The sequence below is a fragment of the Eucyclogobius newberryi genome, unplaced genomic scaffold (assembly GCF_026437365.1).
Source record: "Eucyclogobius newberryi isolate DKJ021-1_F unplaced genomic scaffold, fEucNew1.0.hap1 SCAF_20, whole genome shotgun sequence".
NCBI classification, from domain to species: Eukaryota; Metazoa; Chordata; class Actinopteri; order Gobiiformes; family Gobiidae; genus Eucyclogobius; species Eucyclogobius newberryi.
The window spans coordinates 16385372-16412072 of NW_027315835.1; the positions used below are offsets into that span (position 1 = coordinate 16385372).

General features: G+C 38.2%; 1 protein-coding gene across 1 annotated transcript in view; it reads right to left on the reverse strand.

The window, feature by feature from the left end:
• pcdh15b (protocadherin-related 15b) overlaps positions 1-26701 on the reverse strand; it is a 265006-nt gene that overhangs the window by 186878 nt on the left and 51427 nt on the right. Inside the window, exons 3-6 of the mRNA XM_072456250.1 lie at positions 17029-17043; positions 16806-16871; positions 5374-5534; positions 4891-5046 (exon numbers count right to left, since the gene is read on the reverse strand). Of these exons, the coding sequence (XP_072312351.1) occupies positions 4891-5046; positions 5374-5534; positions 16806-16871; positions 17029-17043 (398 nt within the window). The remainder of the gene's footprint in view (positions 1-4890; positions 5047-5373; positions 5535-16805; positions 16872-17028; positions 17044-26701) is intronic.

Below are 26701 nucleotides of genomic sequence, written 5' to 3' on the forward strand. Positions count from 1 at the left end.
CCACCAGAAAAAAACATAATTTTCCAACTTAAATACTCAGTACAACAGTTTTATCCTTCATTCTGCCATCTGTCAGTTGGAGTGTTTTGTAATGCGTAACAGGATTATCCCTATCGTTGAGAAAATATTCAGTTTTTCGTGTGGAATTAACATTTTAATAAACTCAAACGTTTTTAATTACGGCTATTACCAGCTTCCACGGTTGTAATTCATGTCACTGTCAGTCTTTTTGTGTCTTTCCTCACTGGTACGGGCCGACGAGCCTGAGTGTTATTCCTTCCAGACAGGCTCGGTTGGTTCAAAAATACACTTTGCCTAAGTGAATTTGAACTCCTGCCACAGAACATGAAAGCCACAACTTCCCGCAGTTCAAATTCGGTGGATTGTAAGTGGTCTCTCTCTCCCGCTCCGCCTCGAGCCCGGGGGACATGTGTGATGATGTCGGAGCGAGGAGGTCTAATCTCCAGACGCCACCGCCACACGCCGCAGATTAAGCCCGATTTAGTTGCGGCGGTGATCATTTGTTGCATCATTTTCCTCAACAGGGTTATCTCTTCCGCCCACTTAAGCCACAATGGTCTTATGAACGTGCAACAGTGACACGCTGGCACTTTTTCGGGGGATTTGTTTCTAATTTAAATAAAGGAAATTAAGAAAAAAGAAGTTTGATGATGCCATTTCATAATTTAGGCCCCAGGGATCACCATGTTGTCACTGACTTGGACAAACAATTGGACATAAATACAAGTAAATGGATTGTTAGAAATTGGATTGGGTTGGATGAATTCGTAATAAAAATGTGGGAAAATAATCAGTAATTTTACACTTTTTGAAGACTGAAGATGTGGAAAGAGGGGATGACTGAGGAAGCTGGTTCTATTTTGCAGAGGAAAAGGACAAAAATGTCTTCTTCCAGACTCTGATTTCAGATAATTGCAAATAAATGAGTAACTGAATAATTGAATATTTGTAAAAAAAAAAAAAAAAAAATGAAAAGAACATGAATGCTGTTCTCCAAAAGACACACAAATGTATCGATTCTTACGCTTTATGGTAATATGATATGAAAAAGTACCCTATTACAAATTCTTGGGCATCTGGATCGAAGAGTTGACAAATAATATTAAAGCCAGATTGTCATTATTCTTTAGAAATGTCATTATTCTTACTTGTAGAAAACAGTTACTCCAGCCGACATTTCTTTCAGTTCTAGATTATGGTGATATTATATATGCATTCTACAGCAACAGTGTTAAAACCTCTGATCTCAGTTTTTCATTCCGCTCCAAGGTTCATTCTAGGAGAAGGATACAGATCTCACCACTGTGTATTATATTCTAAAGTAGGAACAGCACTGCCTTGTGTTTATTTATGAAGCTCTCATTGGTATGTTGAATATCAGATCACGTATTAATCAATTGAGACAGGGCAGCTTTGTATTACAGTCACACCATGTCAGTCCGAACACGGAAAAAAGGCCTTCAGCAACTTTGCTCCCAGCTGTCTGTGGAACAAAACACAGACACTATTTAAATGAATTCAAAGCACGTGTTAAAGATTAGCCACAATGCTACTGCTCTAGCTTTGCATGATTGTATTCCATATTTCATGTGTGAGTCTGTGTTGATACATTTATTTACTGAATGTTTTATTGAGATTTTAGTCAGATATTCTTTGTAACTGTTTTATGTGTTTTGCATTTGACAGGGGAGTCATTAATGTTTCCCCCCTGTGTAAATACATAAATAGTATCTGTGATGATTAAGTACAATTGATCAAATAAATGTACGCAGTTATGGAATTTAATGTGCAAATTTAAGCTCCAATTTCTATAACTCGCTGCCAGCCGTCTTGAATGTAAAACAAAATCGTATTCAATCTTCACTTTGCACTGTAAAATGAATCGCAGGCAATTATTTCAGTTGGAGTAATGAGGAAGCGGAGTGCTACGGTGGCCTGTATGGAAGATAACATAGGGGGGGTTTGAAGTTAAAGAAAAAGGTGTTGAGGGCGAGGAAAGGTTCCATAAAGGAGCGGGAGTAGAGCAGAGAGGAGCCTAAAACAGGAATGAAAGGGATGCTACAGGAGACAGATTGGGCAGGACAGGCCTAGGGAAACGCTATAATGAGATATTGGAGTTGGGTTTTGCTTGTCTCTGAGCTGGCAGCAGGCAACAAGCATCCCTGTCCAGTTTGGAAGTCAAGCTGGTTAAATCTGGCTCCCCCTGCACTAGAACATTACAGACAGATTGGCAGTTTAAAGATTTAGAAAGCTACAGTGGCGGAGTAACTTTAGTGTTCCCAATATTGAATCTCCTATATGTTGTAGAAAAAGGTTTACCTACATTTATTTTGTGCACCCTGCAAAAGTGTCAGTGACTGGACTGTGGTAACCATATAGGGACAAATATTGAAGTTGAAACTATTAGAATAGCGCTGTTATAAGCGCTATTCTTTGGTGGAAATCACAAAATGTACTAACTTACAACATAAACGATGGGCACCCCAACTTTAAAAGCCTATAATAAAGGAAAACCATCTGTTATTTTCCGGGCATTTTTTCATGATAATTTCCATCCATTTTTAATTATATATGTGCATCTGAAGATTGTTTGTGTTACCAAATTATTTAAAGTGTTCTTCTCCATCAATACAAGAATACATTATGCTAATACCAGCATGCTAAAAGAATGTAATGCTGCTGTATAGAGGGCACTTAACTTATTGCTCTATAGGTCTTAGTCATAGCACAATGTCATGATCCATATCCTTTTTCTGGTCAATTTGCAAAAAATATCACATAAAATGAATGATTTAATACAGTTTCTGGTAGAGCTTTTGTGAAAATAATGTGATCTGAACAGAAAATATATAATTTGTATAAACTGTTGCCATGTTGCTGTTATTTTTTTGTATTTTTAGCAATGAATAGGTTATTGTGAGGTTGTTTGTTTTCACCTCAACTGTATTCATTTTCTCTTTGCACCAGGCTTTGTAAATGTGTTTGAGATTTAAGATTGTACATTTAGTTTCAAGTTCAAGTTTCAAGTTTGTTTGGCACAAACACATTCACACAGTGCAATATGTAGTGAATTTTGTATGTACTTTCCAGTGAACATAAAGAAACCAACAACACAAACACATACATTCATTACAGTGGCACACAAAGGAGGGGCGTGTCAGGGGTTAATCAAGAACCAGGATTATTGTAACAACTAAAAGAAGCTAAATTGAGTCATTTTAATTCAAACTACTGTATATATTAAGAAGTAAACTGAAACTTTTTTGTTTGTTTGTGTAGTGACCTACAGATGACCTCTGAATGTTGCCATGGTGACAGGAATGCAGGAGTAAGGTTGTACCATGGTTCTGGATTTATGACGTCTCTGCAGGAGCAGAGACTTTACACTTAGAACGTTGGGAAAGTTTTCCCAACGTTCTAATTAACTAGTTCCATTAATTGACTGCTTTAGGATTAAAATGAAATCTCTGCCAAGACAAAATCTAAAACACTAAAAAGACCGTGCAGTCTAAGAAAACAATCATCTGATTGCAGACTTTGTCCACAAGATGAATTTACTGTGCAAAATGTCATTGTGTCCTGCTCGTTCATTTAACTGTTTGATGACTCGCCTTGTGAACTATTTTATCTTTGTAACTATGTGGCCTTAACAATGGCTACATCGGATATATCAGCTCTGACTCAGCATGCGTGCTGATTGGTTGAAAAATGGCGCCAAAACCCAAACTCAGGGTCAGTCAGAGAGAGGAGCGAAGACCAACTTAGTTCCATCGGAGATCTTCAAGGAGGAAGCAACTCGAGAGAATGACTCATCTCTGGCCTAGCGATGCTAAGCTAACCGACGGAACAAAGAACATTCCAAAGAGACATGCCTGTGGAAGCTGACTTTTCTCCCCTATAAATAAAGATTATGTGCCTGTTTCTTTTAGACAAAATTGAAATCTGCATTATTCAAACTCAAGCAAAGGACCTTTTTGCAACTTTTCAAGTCTACAACAAAACTGGGATCCAGAACAGTCGCTTCAGACCAGCTTCATCTGTGAATCAGTGCAACGGCCCTTTACATCCGAGGAACGCTTCAGTGAACCAGATCTTGTGCTTCTTCAGCCCGACACTGTCCTGTCTGTGCCCGGCCCAGCGTGTGGACCGAGTTGCCACAGTCTCTCCCAGCGTGACCCCTGAGTGAACCCTGGACGCGACACAGACACACACAGGCCCCTCTCCTCACAGCTCCTGCTTCTGGTCGTATAAAAAATGCACGTATTTCACAATCTAGCTGATGAGATGATATAGAATCAACAATAATACACAACTAGATCTAGAAGAATCATATCTAGTGGCTCCATCTGTTATCGGCTCATTTGCATATTCCCCATTCATTTTACCTGTTTAATTATTTGGTCAATAAATCCTCATTAACTACATTTGGCAAAGTGTAACTCTAATAAACCCTAATAAACATTCCCACACTCATGCAGTGAATGTCCCGCTCTTTCATAAGTGGGAGGACATGAAAAACATCACAGTACTTGTACTAGTAAGAATCCACTACATTAGTAACAGTTTATGTCACTTTTTATGTTCCTTTATCATTCTGAAAGTTTGATTTCATACAGTTTTCCACTTCATTAATGAATGGTAATATGTATCAGACAATGTGAATGCAAGTAAATGAAGGATTCCAACTGTCAATAATTGTAATAATCGTAAAATTGTAATGATTCTTCTCACAACAATCGTAGAACTAAAGTCTGACATGGTGAAATCCCCAATGTGTACGCACAGTTGGCAAATACACATTGATACAATTGAAAAACCAAAAAGGAATAGCCACGTTAGCAATGAAATCCAGTAAATGTGTGTGTTTACCTCACTGATGGCCTTGTAGTATCTGGGCTTTTGAAAAACTGGTGAGTTGTCGTTCTTATCCCGCACCACGATCCGGACCTCGTGCAGAATAACAGTCCCGATCAGCAGGTTGTAACACTGGACTTGAACCACTATGGAGTGGATTAGCGATGGTGGCTATGGAAAAACACACAAAAAAACAGAAGTCAATTAACAAAAATATTTAAAAGTTTGTCTAATAACTTTTGAGACATCAGAAATGCTCCAAATATGCTGAACTACATTACGGAAAATAAAAACAGCAGGAGTCTGGAGATAACGTTCTATTTACTAAAACGGATGCCAAAAAAGTCAATTTAATCATTGCGGGAATGAAAAAAGCCAATCAAATACATTTCTTGGCAGAACACAACAAGTTTGTGCGGCATTGGGGACGCACTTAAACTAACCTAATGTGAGCTTGTGTGTGTTTGAGCTCAAATAAATCAAAAATATCCTAATTACATCTCGATCCAGGAGGCGTCCGGTGCTGTTGAGGTACAGGGCTTGCTTGGCTGGGTCTAGGAGTACCCAGTAGTCGCTGTTGTCCCGAAGAGAGAGGGAAATGGTCCGATTCGGGCCGTCGGCAACTCCGTTGATCCGCATGTTCTCCACCAGTACAGTACCTGAAGAAAAAAAGAAGAAAGGAGTGTAAGTAAAAGTCATTCAATGTGGATTGAAAACGTAGCTCTTTTCAAAAGGGACACACAAAGGAAGAAGAAAGAATGGAAAAGATTAGGTTTCAATAAAGTATGTTATTAGAATTTGATAAGACTGAAACAGGAATATGAAAAAGGAGTTAACAATAGGACAAGAGAAATGGAGTATGTCATGAAAAGAACTACCGTACATATCATTACACAAAAACTATAACTTGGCCTAAACATAAACACAGAAAAACATCTGAAAGCATTAGAGATATTTTAAAGAGGAAATCAGGACTAGAAAACCAGGTAAACACATTTAAACCCTAAATTCATCAGGGACTAAATCAGGCCTAAACCAGAACTAAGCAAGAAATATAGTCAAGATTATACCAGGACATGACCAAAAACAACACGGAATAAAACTAAACCAACCATGAAAAAGCCAATATTTAACATCCAAAACTAAATTAATGGTGATATGTAAATCATTCATAAAACTGGATTAAACCAGAACTAATTGATACTAAAACCAGTGGAAACTCATTTAAGCAAATATTGGTATTTAAAGAAAATCATCTTAACAGGACAAACTTTAAATTCCCTGAACAGTGTTTGAAGGATTTTGAAGTCGACCACATGGTAACAAACAGAAAGTAAACATTCGTTAAAAAAAGCATTTCCAAACCATCATCATGTTGTAAACAGTATCGTGAATATGATATTTTTCAAATACATTTGACTCATATGACATCATGATGAAGTACCTTAAAGTAAAATAAATAAAACTAATAAAATATTTCTTGCTTTTCCTAATCCACCTTTCCTCTCAACATAATGACAATGTATGGTTCAGATAACATTTGTTTTATTATTAATCCATAAGTTTCCTTTAAACCGGTATGGTTGGTGAGACAGCAAAAATAACACTAAAGACTTTGCTTAAACGACTTAAACTGAGCCCAAACCTGAACAATCGCGCGGTTAACCAGGCCACAGTTTGAGAACCACAGCGTCAGTTCTCCTTTTGGCATTATTGATTTTCAGAATATTATGTCTGCTGGAGCCAAGGTCACGCGGCTGTGAGACCAACAAATTCAATTTATGGACCAAATATCCAACTCTCTTCTTTTCTTAAACCAATTTTTAAAACATTCTGGGATTGACTTGAAATGGAAATTCAAAACGACGGACAGGGAAAGAGGGAGTCGTGCTGGCACTGGCGGGATGCAATAACGCTCTAATAACTTGGAATCTTTCATCTGGAAAAAAACAGAAAACAAGTCAAAGTCTTTTGGCCGTGGAGGCAGACATTGGTAGGAGTAAAGGTTGGTTTATTGAACTCGAAAATAACAAACACGGGGCGTAGTTATAGAGACAGACATGCCAGACTGAATCCATACAGAGAATGGGAATGTTTGTTGTGAAGCTGCATATAATCTTTCAATTAAGACTGAGCCAAAAAGGATTTAGGAAAACAAAACGAGAATTAAAAGGTAAGTTTCACTCGGGAAGTCGTGAGGGATAATGTGACACAGTGAGAAGCAACCAGACAATGCAGGCGAACAATTAAAAAGAGGGAGGTGGTGCTGTCATGGAAACGACCCAACTGAAAACCCAGGGCAAAATGAACAAGGATTAAGGGGGAACTAAACCAGAACACCATAAAAATGAACCAGGACTAAACCAGGACTGTGCAGAGTGGGACATTCAAGGCAAAACAGTCTCCATGGATGAACAAATAGTGCATCTTTAATAATGCCTCACTGTACAACATATTACATCCCGTCAAAAAGGCAATTCAAGAGAAGGGAATTGCAATATCGCTCATGGATTTTCTTTTCTCCTCTGACAGAGTCTAAGTAAAAGTCGGACAGGCAGGGTGACACCGACCGGCACAAGTTAGTGACATCTGAAGCAAAAAAATAAATAAAATACTGTAACTTTGTGTGATCAAAGCATCTCCTGAGTGATAGAACTCTGCGTCTGCTTTTGAAAATAAAGCCAAGGTTTAAAGCTGACTAACAAAAACACTGCCTTTTGTGTCAAAGATGCTTTATGTTACTTTTAGGTGAACGGTCCGCCACCTGCCTGTCTCCATGGAGATGTTACTGCATTGGCCAGAATGTTCCACACTAAGGCATTTAACATATCTAACTCTATTGAGACGTACGAGTGACGCCACCAGGTCATTTTACAAGTCAGATCTGCAAAGACGCAGCTCACAACATGTGTTTTTCAGCTTCATTATTGTAAAAACAAGATAAGAACAGTTTTAATTTTTACATTCCAGACAGAACATTAACATCTCCATGGAGACAAGTGACATAGTTCATCTTGTAGCTACGGTATGTGAGTCATGTTGGCAAATTGTATGTTTTATTTCTTCATGTGTGTGTTACTCTCAGATTAGTCCTACTTTCTCACTAAAACTATAATCATTTGCATCATTTGTCATATAAAAAAAAAAAGAAGAAGCTAGGATGATGAAATCACCTGTGCCACCCATCATTATGAATTATTCCATTGCCTGTTTATGTGGAAAAAGGATGTCACAATATCAAATTTTAGAGCTATAATTATTGCAAGAAGAAATGTTATAACACTACTTTGACAATTATTCACAATTAACACCAGGACCATACAGTAAATACAGTAAAATCACCAATTTTATAACAGATCACAATTCCGCTCTAGTGTTTATGACATCAAACTTGCTCTAAACACTTTTAACATTCTGTTTTACATTTTTAGAGTATATATTAATTTAAAATAACGTTCCTTTTCATCTATAATAATCCAGATTCTAATTATTTAGTCCACAATAATTCCTATTGTGGTGTTGGCTCAGAGAGAAAACATGTGGATCATTTTACATTTACATACAGGCACTTTGAAGGTGGAAAAGCCCTATATAAATACGTTGTAATAATAATAACAACAGCAAGTTGAATCTACAAATGCAGTCTTCAAACAGACACAGAACAGGGACGGTGAAGAAAAAACAGTTTTGCTTCATGACAAACTGACAATAAGCATCTAATGGATTCAAAAATGTGCTCAAACGATAAAAAATAAAAACATGACTTAACATTTTGAACTTTATAGACAAACCTTTATTTCAACTTGATCAACAACATCATCACATCACCATGTATAGTTCAGCCAAGGTTAAGCATTTACCACACATAATCTACTGCCAAAACCTTCTACTACTTCCCTTTCGAGCCAAAATCCAGCAGCCAATCAGAGAATCCCTCATTGTACAGTGCCACCGCATGAAAATCTTAACTAATGAACCCTTCAATATCTGGATTCATTCTAATCCCATCTAATTGTTAATACAAAGCTCTTGTCTTTTACTGCAAGCTGATTGCATTTTTTTTTGACTTGACACACCGTATTTTATTGCAAATCCAGCGACGAGTCCTGGATGATTGAGGTTCTGAATGCGCCGTCTGGTTGTCAATCACGTCATGCGCCTCGTAGTAAACACGCTTTGCTCCTCCGTGCGCGCGCTAAAACAACACACCAGGCCAGCGGCACTTTGAACAATCTCATATCTGATCTGCCACAAATCAAATTGGGTCACGGCCCTCAGCGCTGCCATGGAAACCGTGTCAAACGCTCGCCCGTCATTCGCAGATCCTAAATAAACAGGGAAATTTAATGGAATTGGCTTTTTCATATGAGAAATGGGATAGAGAATGGAATTCATCAAGATGGTTTGATTCCTTTCCATCTTTAAGCTATCTCTGTTTCAGTGATAAACACATGGGCAGAAAGGCGTTCAAAAGACGGGGGCAGCACCTTTAGCCGCTGGAGCTAATTTAATCCATTGAGCGTTAAATACATATAGGTTCATTTTACCGTGAAGTAAATGAGAGCTCACAACGGCTTATTGCTACTGGGACGGGTGATACAAGTGCATATCAGGGTTCTTAGAGCCTTGATCACAGTTTTGATTTAATCTTATCGTTAATTCATGTGCAACATACACTTCTCTGTGATTGGTTAAAGCCACCTGTCACTCAGATGTGTCCTTTTGTTGTGGCAGTAACTTATATTTGTCAATACTGAAAATAGTATAATAAGCATTTGTGGTTGGTGCATTAAAATATTACGTATTGTTATGTATTTATGTATTATGTATTTAGCTGGGACATTAAACAGTTTCTGGCCGGATTGTGTAATCATACAGCCACTAATGATCTTTTATTCCTATTTTTATTCATTAGTTTGTTGAAAAAGTAAAATTACATGAGCAGATGCGTTTAGACTACTCAACAAAGAATGTAACGCGCTCGTTTTGTGCACCCATGTAACCTAGTACTAGTTACTGTTTCAAATCAGTAACGCGTTAGTTTTGGTTAGGTCATCATCTCTTTTCTCGTTTCCCAGTTGCAGAGTAAAGAGAGACCCGTGCACCAAACACTCGTGACTATGTGCTTGTGTAACTAGAGTCTGGGAGTGTTGTTCTCAAGAGAAATAAACTTTCAGATGCAGGAAAAAAAGAAAAAAAAATACCTCCTTCTCCTTTGTTATAACCCCTACATTATAGCTGAGGAGTACATGTTGGGTAACAGCGATGTGGTGAGTTTGATTTAAATAAACTACAGCGCTAAAACAAGCGCGGTCTGTTGTTGTGCGTCGGTTTTCGTACTAATCCACTCCTTTTGAGGACAAGCCTACACACGCTTATTGTATGGCATTGTATTGTGATAATCCCTCAGCATAAAAAATGAATAAAGCTCAGTCAAAAACATTTACTTTGCTTGTTTATTTGATATTTGAATGATTATGTTACTGTGTTCAACAACGCAAAGGGATTGTCAGCAAAATATATAGATTATACACTAAAAAAAAGTAGCACAGTAACTTAACTCGTTAGTTTTCCAGGGCAGTAACGCGGTACCGTGACAACCCAACACTGCACATGAGCACGTACAGACAGATACATTGGTACAAAAACGCTAACATTTTCAATATCGGACCAGTCAATATCTGGAGGATCCTACAATATCTTTGATGTCCGATAACCGATATATCGCTATTTGAGAGCGAGGCTGACCAATAGGAGCACATAACAACTACATCGTCAAAATAATATTGTCACGGGGATCACAACAACATAAGAGGTTTTAGAAAATAATGTATTAACCTAAATATTGTGATACTTTGATTTACGATACTGGTTTCAATACTCCAAAACCAATACATCGACATATTTTGATGCAGCAAATAAATGAGGCTTTATCCCCATTGATTTTTCTGCCAGGACAATAAAAGACATCGCTTTCACTCTCATACAGACAAATACTTTTAATCATTGCATTTATTCTGTAGTATTGTAAGAGCGATAAGATTTGCAAGTTAGGAACATTTAAGAGAAGACCTATGAATGTCAGAGGTTCAGACAGATGTTGCCTAATCTACAGGTACAAGTGTATTATTTAGTGCATCTGAATTGCACCAACTCCAATTCTGATTTCTATTTAATTGTAATATTAGAATTTACAAGTGACTAGTTATTTCTTCCGTTTGCAAAAAAGACTTTTAGATAAGACATGTTGTGGTAGAAAGATTTACGAATCGCCTTACAAGCACCAGGATGTTTGATTGCAGGATGATGCAAAGTGGAGTAGAAAATATCTGCTTGAGAAAGACCGACAAATACAGCATAAAGAGAAAATTTTGAGAAAATGGGTGGAAAATGAAGAGTGTGAAGGTGCATTAATATATTTTTTACAGGACATTAGCTCGACTCGATGTGGAGGAGTGGGGAATCAGCCAGGTACAAGTCACATACTGAAGTAATCATGACTCCTGCTGCTTTGCTCTGCTCTGCTCAGCGCCCGGCCCGAGAGAAGAATGCCATCTTTACAGGGTTTCAGGTAAGAATAGGAAATAAAAAGGAAAAATACTGACTCTTCATTGTACAGACCTCAAAATAGTGATGGTAATTTTACATAAGAGCATTTCATTTGAGCACAAAGGCAGTGGCGAGAGCCCGGAAAGTGCTAGCACTCAAAGTTACCTGCTGTGTTCTTGCTCTTTTTGTTACGTACAGTCAAGTAGACGCTACAACTGCAGCGATGACGCGTAATTACCTTCTTTCCTAAACTAGCTGTAGCACGATGCTAACCACGACAACAAGAGCGTTCTGGGGTCGACTCGTTTTCAGCGGAGTGGGGCTTTCAGGACGGAAATGGAGCTTTTATGTTCAAGATCGAGATAAAGGTCTGGAGATGGTTTCTTGGGCTCCGCTGCTCTAGATGTTGCCGTGACGAGCAGGGTGAAGGACGGGTTTAGGGCTGCAACTAACGATCCTTTTGCTAATTAGTCTAGCGATTATTCTTTCTATTAACCGATTAGCTGTTTAGAACTTTGTCTTAGTTTTAAAGAGTGCCGACACTTCAAAATAATAAAACAGTAAGAGAACATAATGGTTTAGGGAATTTCCCCATTGTGGGACGAACAAAGCTAATCTTATAAAGGTTATCTTAAGTAAAATTGTAAGAGAAACTGTCACGTAATTGGCAAGACAAACTAATGCACAACGTCTGTTATAAATAATGTACACAATAGTCATTTTAGACACAAAAGTGAGAAAATAATCATTCATATCTGCAAAAAACACTGACCCAACACTGAACATTTGACCCAGATTAAGAGGCGATGTGAGGTCTGATGTAAGTGTTTTCATCAAATACAATACAATTACACGTTTCCCGTGTAATTTTCAGCAATTGCGGCTCAATTTGAGTCATAAAACATATTTTCTCAGTTCAAGAGGTCTTCACCTGGATCAAGAGGAGTGATATTCAGTTGTTTTTTTGGTTTTGGATAATTCAATGCAGTTTAAGATAAGATAAAGCTGCCCCAAATATATTGTCTGTTTGCTGTAACCCAACCCAACATTTTTCAAGTGGGTCGGACGGTAGGCAAATTCTTATTTTTTTTACTTTGAAGGCAAAAAAAAAGATCCAAATTTTGCCCTTTTTTGACTCAGAGTGACCACCAGGGGTCAGGCTTCAACAGTCCAGGGGTCAGGCTTCAACAGTCAATAACGAAAAACGTCTCGATCAACCCGATCAGGAGACTAAATCTCACGATTTTAAGATATTTCAATCGACCTTTTGTACGTCGTTATCCTTTATTTTGGTAGCGAAGGCGAGCGGGGGGAACATGCGGGGGGCAAGGCGCCGCCATGTTTGTTGTGATGACGCTGCTGTTTCAATCCCAGAATACATTGCCAAGCACACCATGATAGAAAGTGACATCAACTATGAGTATATCAGTGGCGCTGACAGAAGCTAACGAACTTGTAAAAGGCAATACTACTTCTGTCTTGCGCGTTCTGTTTCATTACAGAAACATATGGAGGACCCAAAATGAAGACGCATATGCGTTGTGCAATGCGTTAACAGGCCTTTGGGATGAAAGATAGGCTTTACAGCGCTATAAAAGTATTCGACACAGCGTTTTAGGAAACACCGGCCGGTGAGTCGGTGAAATAATAGAAAAAATAAAAGAATTTGATGTTTCTTCAACTAGCGTATATATTTTTTTCAGTCGGCTAGTTTTATACCGGGTTGGTCGGGTGACGGCAAACAGACATATTATTTTGCTCAGCCTAAGATAAGATAAGATGCCTTTATTTGTCCACATAAAGGACAAATAAAGGTATATCTTGTTCACAGAGATGATAATTGCGAAAAGAATTTATAGCGGTTTTGGGACAACAATTGTATAACATACCACTAACTACCTGAACACCATATTTCCAATACTGCCTGTTCTTCCCTGACCCTGACATACACACGGGTTCAGAGAAACATGTTGACAACCCAGTGAAGCCGTGTTAAAACCAAGCATGTTCAAGTGATTCAATTCTCCTCTTGTAAGCACTGTTTGGACAATGACATTATCCTTTACGTGGGCTGAAGTTTGTAACACCACTCCAGCATGCACTTTGGGTAATGTATTTTTCCTCTTGGAGCCTGGTCTGTCCGTGCGCAGAATAATAACATTTTAATTTGGCTTAGAGACCTGCGCCCCATTATCAGTGGCCAGGCTAGATTAGCGAATCACAGTATATTTTCAGCAGCCACGCTCTTATAACATTTGAGCGGTGTAAGCAATGGTGATTGTGTTCTTTTTACAGGCAATGAGATATGCTAATGCACTTTTAAATTATTGATTTAATCTTTAAAGGGGGTTGTTATTTGGCACAAGCCGCGGAAAAGTGTGCGCAGTTATTTTTATGAAACATATGTCACTCCTATAAACATTTTACTGTGTTTACTTTATCACAATTTCCTCATGCATGTCGCTTAGATGCAAATCCTGTGAATGTACAAGCTCATCCTGCACTTATTTATGAACATATCTTAATGGTATGTGTACAACCCTGATTACGGTACATCACATCAATTCAGTTTTTCTCTATTATAATAATAAATGGAGATAACTAGCAATTTTGTGCCTTATTCGTAGATTTCAGCTTCCTGTTGTCGACACACACTAAACAACTTTCCATTACTCTAAAACACATACACAATGAAGGATACTATAGTCAGAAGTCATATCAAGGTTGTATGATTGTTCATGATTGTCGGCATTGTGACCAAACAACATGAAATCAAACTTCTGAATTAAAAAGACATGATATTGCCACATAAACAGCCGACATGTAGTTTGACTTTTTTAGAGCATAAATGTAACTGAAATGACTCATTGTTGTTGCATACGATTCTCACAACTACGTTCTTTTAGTTCTCGCAATGATATTGTGCCTTGAATAACCTCACAGATGAAACAAATTGATATATATGACCGTCATCTATTCATACTTACATTAATTTCATATTACACTCAGTGCCCGTGGACAGATATCACCTACACATGATCACATTATATTGTATTCTTGACTATATAAAAGGACCGTACCTGGGCCCAGGGCTTTTCAATTGAATATAATAGATTTGTACAACTGACTCTCACTATATGATCCAACAGGATGATGTATGATGAAGCCGTGTGCCGTTATAAGATAAGATAAGATATTCCTTTATTGTCCCACATGGGGAAATTTCATTGGTGCAACGCAGGTAGATACAGAGGTAGATACAGAAGAACAGAACAGATCAGTTATAGGAAAGTGTTATTATTAAGTGTTATTATTACAAGCCTTGTCTCAATATGGATGACATACGGCAATGATATGACTCAGTGGATAATAAAACCTCTGTCTTTAATATGATAATGCAGAAATCTGTCGGTCTGACGTGTCATTCAAAAGAACATTGATGTCGTTGTACGTTGTTCCAAAGCGTTGTGCATGCGTTCAGATTAGAATAAACAAGCACTTATAACAGTAACATGCTCACTGAATGAAAGCCTTTTCAAACCCCCTTGAGAAGCCCTTGAGTCATTCAATCAAGAATTACTTTTAAAATGTTATTAATTTAATCATGTATGACCGCGGCACAAGTCTGCATTTCATTAACATGTAGGCGACTCAAGTACATGTGTAACGTGGGAGAAAATATGAGGAAAATACTGCACAACAAAATACAGATGTGTGCTTTGTGGTTAATGTATTGTTGGTTTATTTTATTTTTAAATTCAATGCAACATTTTCTCATTGATGCCACGTTAAGCAGTATTTAAACATAACTGACCTGTACATACAAAAATGTTACATACGTGACTTCCCACTTAAGTTTGTTATCTATAAAAAGATTTGTGGTCAAAGAGATAAGAACCGAGCAAGCGAGGAAGCAGTTTGTGGGTATTTATCTTAAATGAATAGTTTTACTTCTGTATAAGCTGGTACTAATAAAGCTGTTATTCTAAAGTGTATGTTTTCTTACATCTAATGGATTATGACTGTTGCAAATATAGGTTCTTATATAAAATCATGTAACATTTTCCACACGTCTATGGCAATATAGGCTCATATTTTCAAATGCTGCTTTAAGGGGTAACCCTGATCTGAATCACACTTAAACATGTTTTTATATCAACAAACGTTTCAGTGGGACTGGATGTTTGCTTACAGCCTCAGTGCCCTCCTCCTCGCTCTTCCAACGCTTTTAATTAGCTCCAGAAGAAGAGTTTAAACAGTTTGGTTCAACTCTGAAGACATGCACGCTCAAGGACTTTCAGCACTGGGCCAAATACTCAAGTTCTTTTATTTTTGTTGTGTCTGGAGACTCAAGGTGGATAAGAAGAAGCTTTTATTTTGTTATTTTCTATGCAAATACTACACAGTCAAGTGTATGTGAGTGGCCATTTTATTCCCAGACAAGGCCAAGGCTATACTATTTGCAAAAAGGGTTTTATTTTCTTTGTCTGTGCCCTTTTGTTGACATTTGAGAGTTGTAAGGAAATTATACTATCGCGCCTTCTTTTAACATCCAGGTAAACTACATAAAGCTAAAATCCTTCTCATTAAATGTTAAGCCTCATATTCTTACCTCATTCAAAGCAAAGCAAAACAATTCACACATTTTTAAGTCCATGTCGAGCCCATAAGTTCAAGTCTTTAGATTTTTAAGTCCAAGTCCAAATTGTTGAAGTCTGAGTCAGTTAAAAAGAAAAATTGCGTCCAAGTCTAAGTTTAGTCCAGACCATTTCAGTTTTCCTTTCATTTATTAACTCCTACATTGATCATTTAAGGACTTGAGAGGCTGCAACTAGTCCAAGTCCGGTACTTCTCTTGTAATGGTACCGATAGTATTGGTAAAAGGTGGTAGCAGAAATAACACATCAAGCCTAGTTTTGCAATAAACATGATTATAGTGCTCACACGTGGTTCAAAGAGCAAGTTAACTATAATAAACATTTCAGATTACTAAAAAAATGAATAACTACTTCTTTAATTTCTTACAATCAAACCTTCACATTTGTTTTAACGCTGCATTTCTACAAAACAAAACCGACCACTAAAACAATAATACATTCTGTACAATGGAGTCAAAGTTCGTTGAGTAGGATCTTAGCAACAGGCGTAAACAAAGCCTTTAAATGTCTAACCACATTTACAGAGAGCAGCCCTCTGACTCAGCCCTGACACGGCCGGCCCATAGCTAATGCATAATAATGAGGCTGGGTTACATGCAAATCAGAAAGTGTTTGAAAGGTCAAGATCGTCTTTGTTTAGTAGTGCCATTAGACAATGCTTATCTGCAAAAGTAAAGTCTTCACTGGTCAAGAGCACTCCACAAACGCAAATAAAGGACTCACCATTGGGACTTTCCTCGTCTATGGCAACAATAGTCGCTGGAGGTCCGGATCGAGACAGTTTGCATTCTGAAAAGGCAAGGAAACAATACACATTTAGCCAGGGCAATGGGGAAAAAAGACAGTTTAGCGTAATAAATGCGTGTCATCACTTTGAATAGTACAACGCTGACGCTTCATTTATTCTTGAAAGTGTTGATTTTGTCAACATCTAGCCATATCTTACCCTCGTATTGCCAGTCTGCAGTAACAGACAGGCGTGTTCCATCAGGGAGGAAGAGGAGGCGATAAGGAAGGTAGCAGCAGCAGCAGCAGATGCAGCAGCAGCAGCCATGAGGAAGAGCGGAGGAGAAAACAGAAAGAGAAAATTGTGAATGACCCTTTCAGAACAAGATCAGGCAGAAAACGTGAGAAAGGTTTGGAGGGATGGGGAATCGTAGAAGTTGTAGGGTCCAAGAGTTCACGAAAACAAAGAGACATGTTTGAGGTTTGGAGGACAAAAGGAATCAAAACGCAACAAATGCTTATTTTAGTGACAATCGGCCGATCCCTTCAGAAACCAGCTTTATTCATTCATATATTTAACGAAGAAAATATGTGCAGAGCTTATAATTAGAGTGAACTAGACATCAGAGGCCAAAACTACAGCTTCACAAAGGCTTCAGTCGATTGTTTGTGCTCCAAAGTGGTCAGGAACAGCTTCAGTTTGAATTGGGGGTCAGTTTTTGGCAAGACGTCTAAGGGTTATTTTCATATCTAATGTTGCTTCATGACATAAAAAGAACAGCATTCATGTTAAGGAGTAATTGAATGCTTTCTCCTTCTCATCACATTCCATCATATCCAATTGTCAGCGTTCAGAACCAAACATCGCCCAGCTTCAGCGCTCTCTCCTTTTCCATGTCTCTCCCTGCCAAAAGTCCAAGCACCAAATGCTTAAATAAATCATCCTTCATTTGAATATTTGTATGTCTCCCATGTTGAAATGTATAATTATTGCAAGAGAAGTGAACAGAATCTGGACGACACAATTGGTTCAGATTACCAATGCACTGTTCCAAATGACTAAACATAGACTAATATATTGGTTGGATGATACATTTGAATGATATTTGCACTTTTAAGGCTATGTTGCTTTAATTTCTATTAAATGTGTATGTTTGTTTGTCTCGGCACCTGACTAAAGGAAATACATTTAAATGTGATTACACAGCTCTTATTAGTTTGTACTTGTTAAATAAAGCTAGGGATGAGCCTGCTTTGCCATTTGAAATCACATCAATTGGGGAAAATGATCAAAACCAGCCAATAAAAGACAGTTGGTCCGGTTGCAAAACAATAGTATCTGCATCGGCGACAAAGACGAACACGGATGGCATTCAAGCTCCGTTTGAATGTGCTACAAAAAGATAACTCGCAATAAATTCTTTTGCTGCTGATTTCCCTCCATATGTACGCTATATACGAACGTAATCATGCAAGACATCACTAAATCTCCAGGGAATATTCGCAGATGGCCCCAGCGGAGTTCTGAGAGACGCATATCTTCTCACCTAGAAAATCCACTTTATGGAACAACGATCACATATCTTCCCCTGGTTCTGATTAAGCATTACAGCCCTGTGACATCATACATCTTCACACATTCCGGGGCTATTGTTTCCAGGAATGTGCCTTGGGAGAGGAATTAAAGGTTAGCAAATATAGATCAAAGGACTTTGGGTCTCTGAAGAATCTCATCCTATTATGGCGGGTTGGATGCACAGATTGCGTTTCCTGACAAAAATAGGAGGGAAAAGTGCTGAGTCCCATTTGATTCTCGTAAGCAAATTTACTCGAACAATGTGGCGTAAAGTGGCACCCGATTTAATCTATCAAGAGGTTGAAGAGTAACACTCACGGTATGCAATGGAGAGAGCGGCTTTGAAAATGAATGGCGTCGCAATAGAAGAGGCTAGCGTTGAGCTGGCGGTTGATAAATTGGGATCCATACAGTGTTAACAGCTTTAATTTACTTTAGTGATTAACATACACAATCCCCTGAACTCAAGCTAACTTTCTTCAAGAACCTGCCGCTCCGAGACAGATACGCGAAGGGAACAATCTGTGCCAAAAAGTACTGACTAAAACTTTTGGGTTAAAACCCCTGGCGCGTATATGCCTGGTGTACTTGTTTGCAGACAGTCTGTATCTTTGTGGTTCATCAGCATTCTGCTTCATCAACGTTGCAGGATATGAAACAAGCCTGTAGGTTTGATAGTGCACTGTCCACCACCCGCTTGTCTCCATGGAGATGTCAATGCTTTGCCAGGAGGAATATTCCACATCAAACTCATCTATTTTGCAATTAATCAATGTGAAAATTAGAAAGGGGTTTTTATGGCAATGAAAATACCTTGATAAAATGCATTTTTGTTGTGAGTAGGGTCGCCTCACCACAGATCTGACCGGTCACTTGGCCTGGAACCATCACCTGCTTGTCTCCATGGAGATGTCAATGCTTTGCCAGGAGGAATATTCCACCTTATACTAATCTATTTTGCAATTATTCAATGTGATTTTTTTTTTCTTTTTTCTTTTTTTTATGGCAATGAAAATACCTTGAAAAAATGCATTCTTGTTGTAAGTAGGGTCGCCTCTCCACAGATCTGACCGGTAACTTGGCCTGGAACATCATCTGCTTGTCTCCATGGATATACCGTTTAGGAGCGTATTGTATCCATAGAGACAAATAGGTGTCAGACCCTCCATCAGAAAAGTTACATACAAGTCGTTTTTGCACATAACAGTACCAAGAACTAAGACCCTATAATATATAATCCCCAGTCACTATTTAGTTTACAATTTTCTATTCCTGTTGTTGAGCTCTAAAAACTGTGATGCACAAAAAGCTCAAACAAACAATGATATGAACCCTGTTCACCAAACCGACCGATCTGGTTTGAAGTTGCCTTAAAAATGCGGAGCTCCACTTCCTGCTCCATTCATTCCTTATGAGTCTCGCTAAAATAAATCAATAATTAATTAACACGAAGCGGAAAGCGAGTTACAGATGGATAATCACAGGCAGATGTGAGATCTTTTTTATTTTAATTTATTTGAGCGAGACTTGGCTAATTTCCAAAGAGAATTAATGGAACTTTTACGGCGTCCGGAAATAACTGGGAAAACGAATTGTGAAAAGGGCCGATTAACCATAAAACTAAATCATTCACAATTTGTATATTATTTTACAAATGAATGTTATTACCGGTATTATTAATTTAGCTTTTTTTTTAGCTTAAGTGTCCAAAGTAATTTCTCTTGTGGATAAATAAAGTTTGTGTAAGTCTGAAAATGAATAAAAATGTCTAACAATGGCAGTTGTTGGCAAAAAGTTCTTAGACTATAAAGTACCTTCAAAGCAAAGGAATGTGACCCTCTCTCTTCATGTGCAATGGGAATTATGGTAAATACCACTTGTCGAGGGGAAATGTGAACATGAACACCCCCTCATTTCGTAATTTCTACTGCTGGAGAGCTGGAAATGATTTTGACATTCGAGATGAAATAACCTTTGACCTCTCGTTATGGCAGACATCCGCCCATAGAATCACACATGAAATATAGCAAACGTCTTTACACGTGTTAGCGGGTTGTTTTGATGCCTGCAGATTACTATGGCCCTTGTATATCTATTACAATTACATCAAATGCATATATTTTGCTTTTTCTTGACGAATCTGCAGGCCAGAAATGACTTATTTACAATACTTATTCACACTGTATCCACATTTGTCAAGATATTGTGTGTTTTTACCATGTTTGATTTTCAAAGACAACAAAAACCACTTGAACAAAACACACTCGTAATTACCACCGCACAAGTGGAAAGCATCATCTTTTCCATAGCACGTGAAAGCAGCGTAGTCCCTGTTCATCAAATGGGGACTTGATAAAAGTACCAGGAACTTTTATTTGTTTTTACAATCTTTCTCAGAACATACGGTATCTCTTAAAATCATCTCCCTCAAAAGTTTCCATATTTTACCAAAATCGGCCCGATGGAGCTATTAACCACGTTATAAAGTTGAATTTGTTCCAGAACATGCCTGGACTGGAGTTGTGTTGTGTTTTGTTTCAATAATAATCAATAATCCTGTTTTCTGTTCTCGGTCTCCCTCTGAGCGGCTCTGTCAGCAGCACGTTGTAATCCACAAGGCACTTCTTTGCTTTTCAAATCCATTATCTTTCACCAGACTTGTTATCATCGTGCCAGTGTGCTCAAATTACCTCACTGCACCGCTTAGCAAGTTGGACAACTTTTGTTTACTTTATAGTCAGAAACAGCATATTTTTCCCTGCGCAACACATGCAAGTATAGCGCCCTCTACAGGTGAGCTATTCTAGACAACACAAATGCCATGCATAAAAAATGCTTTTATGTCCAGAGTTGTTCAAAAGCTCAATGAAAAAAAGTGTTTTTATTATTATGTTTCAATATTTGTATTATTATTCTCTTTGCTCTCAGGTCTTGTCCGCTGTAATTATGTTTTGTGTATTGTTAAATTGAAAAACTTTAAAAATATGTATATTTAAAAAAAAAAAAAAATAGAAATAAAAATATAATGTTTTAGAACCACTCCAAAAACTCTACCAAAAACCAAATATTTCAAAGCAATTTTCTTTTTTTTTACAGCATTATTACATTCACTACCAAAAAAACATATTTACTACAAATTATTTCACACAAAACATGGCACAGAAACTAAGTCTGTAAATAAGTTATTTTTTGTGCCCAGTCTTTGATTGTTGGTTCAGTTAGTGTCAGCCATGTCTTTGTGATGTCCCTCTTCCCTGCCAATAGAGTGCGCTAAAGATATCTATTTATCATGTCCATGGCAGGTGTTTTGAGACCCAAATGTCTGGAGTACTTTCTTAACTTCAGACCAATATTGTTTAACTCCTTTTTAGACACTTGGAGATACGTTACACTATAAACAAGTGGAAAAGGAAAGAAACTGAAGACATGACTGAAGAGGAGAATAAGATGCCACATACAGTGCATTTATGTTTCCCGTGCATCTTAGCGGTGTATTGAACAGTTAGCTAGTCAGTAGTTACTTGGCGGTGGAGCAGCTGGTCTGTGTGAACGCAGCAGATGACAGATGCATAGCTGCTGCTCCGCTGCCTCTCTATCCTTGAGTGTAAGATGATGCCCCTCATCTATTACTAACCAGCCATTTGTTCTCTGCGGGGCATCCGAGTGCGCCTGCTCGCAGAAACCTCCTCCGGCTCCTCGCTCCCTGTCAGAGTGTGTTAGAACCTCCAAATTAAATGGTATGATGCCGTAAAGTGCGTGGTTTGTGATGTCTGTTAGCAGAAAAGCATTTGAACAGATTCCACTCTGTCCATGAAAGGGGAGATTTAATACATGAATATAGAATATAAGAAGAAAGAGAGGCTAATTGTTAAAGGAATGTGACTACGGCAACAAATGCTACCTGCCTTAGGGTTGAATTCTGCAGTAAACAGTCATATCTATTATCTAAATGGATGCCGTTTGTAATGTGACGTGTTACATTGGAGCTAATTAGCTTTAGATGGTATCGAAACTCTATGTTACTCCAACCATTAATAATCTGCCTCTATCTGATGTAAACCGATGCAGAGAAAACACATTTCTTTCCTAAAAAAACAAATGATGTACAACAGAAGTGTTTATTTATCTGTTATGTGACTACTGAACAGCTTTGTATTGGCTAAATAAAACATTGTGAAACATTCTGGGCCAACATCATCCTGTAAATCATCATGTTGCTTTAGTATTATTGGCCTAATCAGGATCGGACTAATATCTTGCCACCGATACCCATTTCAGTACTTTTGTCTGGCTCAGGCCCAGTGTCTGATACCAGCATCGGTGCATTATCACAGCTTTGACTGGAATCTACTGTTGTTGTGTCCTTGAGCAAGACACCTCACCCATTTTGTATGAATGTGAGTGAGTTATGTTAGAGAGGCCTTTTTTTTAGCATATATGAGAAATTAATTAGTAAAGCATTTTGTGTATCTTGTTAGATATAGATAAAATATTGCAATAATAATGAACACAGTAATAAAGTAATAAAACTTCAGTAATATTTCTTAACGCAAAATAAACTTATCTTTCTGTTGATACATAGACGTTTTTTTGTGTTTTTATCAGGACCTGAAAACCTTTTCCTGTAAGTCACCAGAACATCTTCACACTTTTGCATATTTAATATTTGTTGAGCCCCCTTGTCAGTAAAAGCAAACATCTCCAGCATGTCCTGGACTCCACTTGGACTCGCTCATCTTCCCTCTTCATACTTTCCTCAAGCCGCTTCGGTCGGCATCTGTCTGCTCTCATCCACTTTGAGAACTCACTCCATACCTAAGTATACACCTGCTTTTGTTAAGTTTCGGAAACAACACAATCACAGGAATGCATTTCCACATGAAGAGGAAAAATAAATGCAGATAATTCCAGGTTTCTGTGGATGTGATGGAGGCTGGAGAGGATGCAGTGTGAAGGAGAATATCAAGAAGGTAGTGGAGTAGTAGTACACTATTGCCATCTTTTGAATGTTCTTGTCCAGTTCTGGTTAAATAATGTGACTGAAAACGTAAAGTCAAATGTGTATTATTTGCGTCTCCATGAATGCAGATGACGATATATATATTTTAAGACATACGTACTGTGTAACTTCCCAGGCAAAGCACTAGCATGTGCTGGACCTGTTACCGTGCACCTTTAAAGTTGAATTTAATATTGTGATTGAAATATCTCGGAACACTTTCTGATCCTAGTGCATGTATTTTAAAAGGTTGAGTTAAAAAGGCATTTAAAGCTCTGTTACAAAAGTGCGATATGTACATTCATCCAATATATTCTCGGTACTTCAAGCAGCTATTCACCTGCAGCAAACTGTGATTTCTCAATGGAGCAGAATAACCTTCTTGTATCAAAGCAATTAAGTGTGGCCCAGATGATATTGTCCATTACTTTGATATCTTGTAACTTACCAGTGAGTTAACCCTTAAAATGAAACCTGAACCTAGCAGAGTCATTCTCAAACTATGGTATGGCAAGTAAGTGTTTTATTTTAAGGAAGTACAAATGTAAAAGAACTGTACTTCAAGAGGGAGTAGATCTTTTTGCCTTGTTTAAATAAATGAAATAATGTCTGTGTCTGACCCACACTCACAGAAGAACCCAACTATGTTCCACGCACAGTTTTATTTGCAGAGAAAAGAGTGCCCGACAGAGCTTTATGTGTCACATGCTTTTATTTTCTTGTTCTTCCTACACTTTGTGCGTCTCTGCGCCAGTGTTTGTTCCTCTGCTGCTGCTGCTGCTTTCGCTCTGTCAGGAAGGGCATCCGTGTCACTCGCGTGCTCCTTTGACCATTCAGACCTCCACGTGCAAGTATTCACTGTCTCAAACCTCATGCACATCTCATTCAATCATATTATATTTGAAGCACAACAAAAAATTAAGTTAATTTGAGAGGGATGAGTCGTTACAGTCACTTTTAGTTGTCATAAAGCCTCTGATGTTCCTGCTGCTGCGTGCGGCGTCAAACCCACAGATTATCGGCTCATGCTTAGGTCCATTACATTCATATGTCACTCTGCATGGCCCTTTTATGGTGGTTTGGAGGTGTGGAGAGGGCATGGCGTGGGTTTGTGAGGGCAGATTCCAGCTGCGGGATCTGTAAAGCACAAATTGCACGGTGGCGAGCGCACAGAGGGTTTTATAAATCAGGAGTTTGCGTGACATAAGCCTCGAGCAGCCACTTAGACGCACTTGCTCATCAAAATTCCGATGCAATCCTTTATAGGTTTTGTTCGTTTCTTTTAATTGGTCGGGCCCGTGCATGTTAAGCCTAGATACTTTCTTGCAGTGAACAGTTACATAATCACTGCCCTAGAGTAATAAAAGCATACAATTCTAAGGACTAGAGTGTTGCCAAGTATGAGATCAGCAACAGTCAGGATACATTTGAGTGAACGACAACTCAAGTAGATTACGTCGTAAAAAAATCTCCATTGGCTATAGCACCTGTGGCAAGCTTGCATAGCAACAGTCTCCACAACACAAGGATCCACAGCTTCCAGAAAATGACACGCAGCCCTGTGGTGGATGACACAACCCCCGACACGTTCACACCAGGTAATGAGGCCGCACACGGAGCCGCTGTGACACGCCACGCAGACGGACTCAAGTTCCCATTAAAGATACATGAAGCGGCCACGAGTCAGTCTGCACTCTTGACCACGCACACTGTTGAGAATGTACGATACCAACTCCGAGAGACTGTGGTTCTAAGGGATTCCCCCATGTCAGCTAATCTTATTGGTTTGGTTTAATCCAGGTGACATCGTTTTTGTCAATAATGAATTGGTTCGTTGGTTTGAAAATGGCAGGTTTCCAAAAGCACTACACTCAGAACAGATGAGATTGCAGTTCAATTCTCCTCTTTAAAGATTAAAGTGCATTAGAAAGGTTAAACTTACTGTAAACAATGGACATATCCATTTAAATTACATATGAACAATATTTGACTAATAATAACATCTGATGACAGCTTTACTGTGTTGAATTATTACTTAAACTGTCAGAAAAATGTTGCATGTAAATTGTCTGTACATTTTTTATGGAATATTGCTTGTCAACGTTTATGACAGTGATTCCTTTTGCGGTATTTTTTTCTTGACTCTTGATATATATTCACCGCAGGTTCTTTTGTCATATTTAGAAAAAATATGAGAACTCGTCAATAAAATGACGACAAGAAGAATGACAAAAGTGTCATTTTATTGCAAAATATTTTTATACAATTGTATAACTAAATTACTGAAGTAAAAACAAACACTGCCAGAATCTGTCTCATAAACTAAATATAGTAGATCAATTAGTTAGGCTTTGCTTGAGAGGAAAATTATAGACAATGTTGGCTACATGTCACTAAACCTTTTTGACCCTTTATTAAAGGTGCAGTAATGCTAACAACACTATGCTAACAGCCCACCAACATTACTTCCTGGTTCGCAAAAGATAAAAACACTGCACACAGCGGCCTCATTTTGACTCCAAATACTGTACTGCAGCGAAACAATTTGGACTTTATCACATGTCAAACAAATCAGGTAAAAAAAGGGATTTACTTTGGCGAAAAGACAGTGAAGAAAAGTGTTCTATTTTTGGAAAGGCGTTGTGGATATTGATCAAATTATTGTCATGTCTGTGTCCTGTTTATCATGAGTCACGACGATCTTACGGCATGTGGGTCACGATGAACTTTCTGTGTATTTTCTGATTATCTGTGGACTAGTCTAAACAATCTTAAAGCGGACGTCATATCAACGTCAGGCCATTTTATCAGACCCAAGCAACAGCTATATAAAACACAGCTAATTCTTGTGACGGGTCGAATCTCAGACGAACAACACGCTACTGTTTTGCCTGTTTTTCCATGTTTTCATCAAATAAAGAACTTGAGAACGATCCTCGCCTCCCGCAGTCTGTATAGACTAAACTTCGACAGCGTCGCACCCTCTTACACAGTGAACTTCTCTAATAGCATAAAGATGATAAATTCAAGCGTGCCTTTAATAGTCTCTAATGTTTATATTATGAAGCCCTTTTGCATTTTTTAAAAACGCATCTGCCTCAGTTCAGTGCGGACTGTCACCGCCACTGCATATTTACTTTTGGCTTATCTCGACTTTTCCTGCTCTAAAATAATTCCAGTAAGCAGTTGGCAAGATGCCTGGAGGATGTATAGCAGAATACATCAGCAAATACTGTCACTATAAAGCTTGTATGAAACCAAAGTTGCGAAGAGCTCAGTGCAGCCTTGGCATCTCAAACTTTACATGATTGGCAAGCG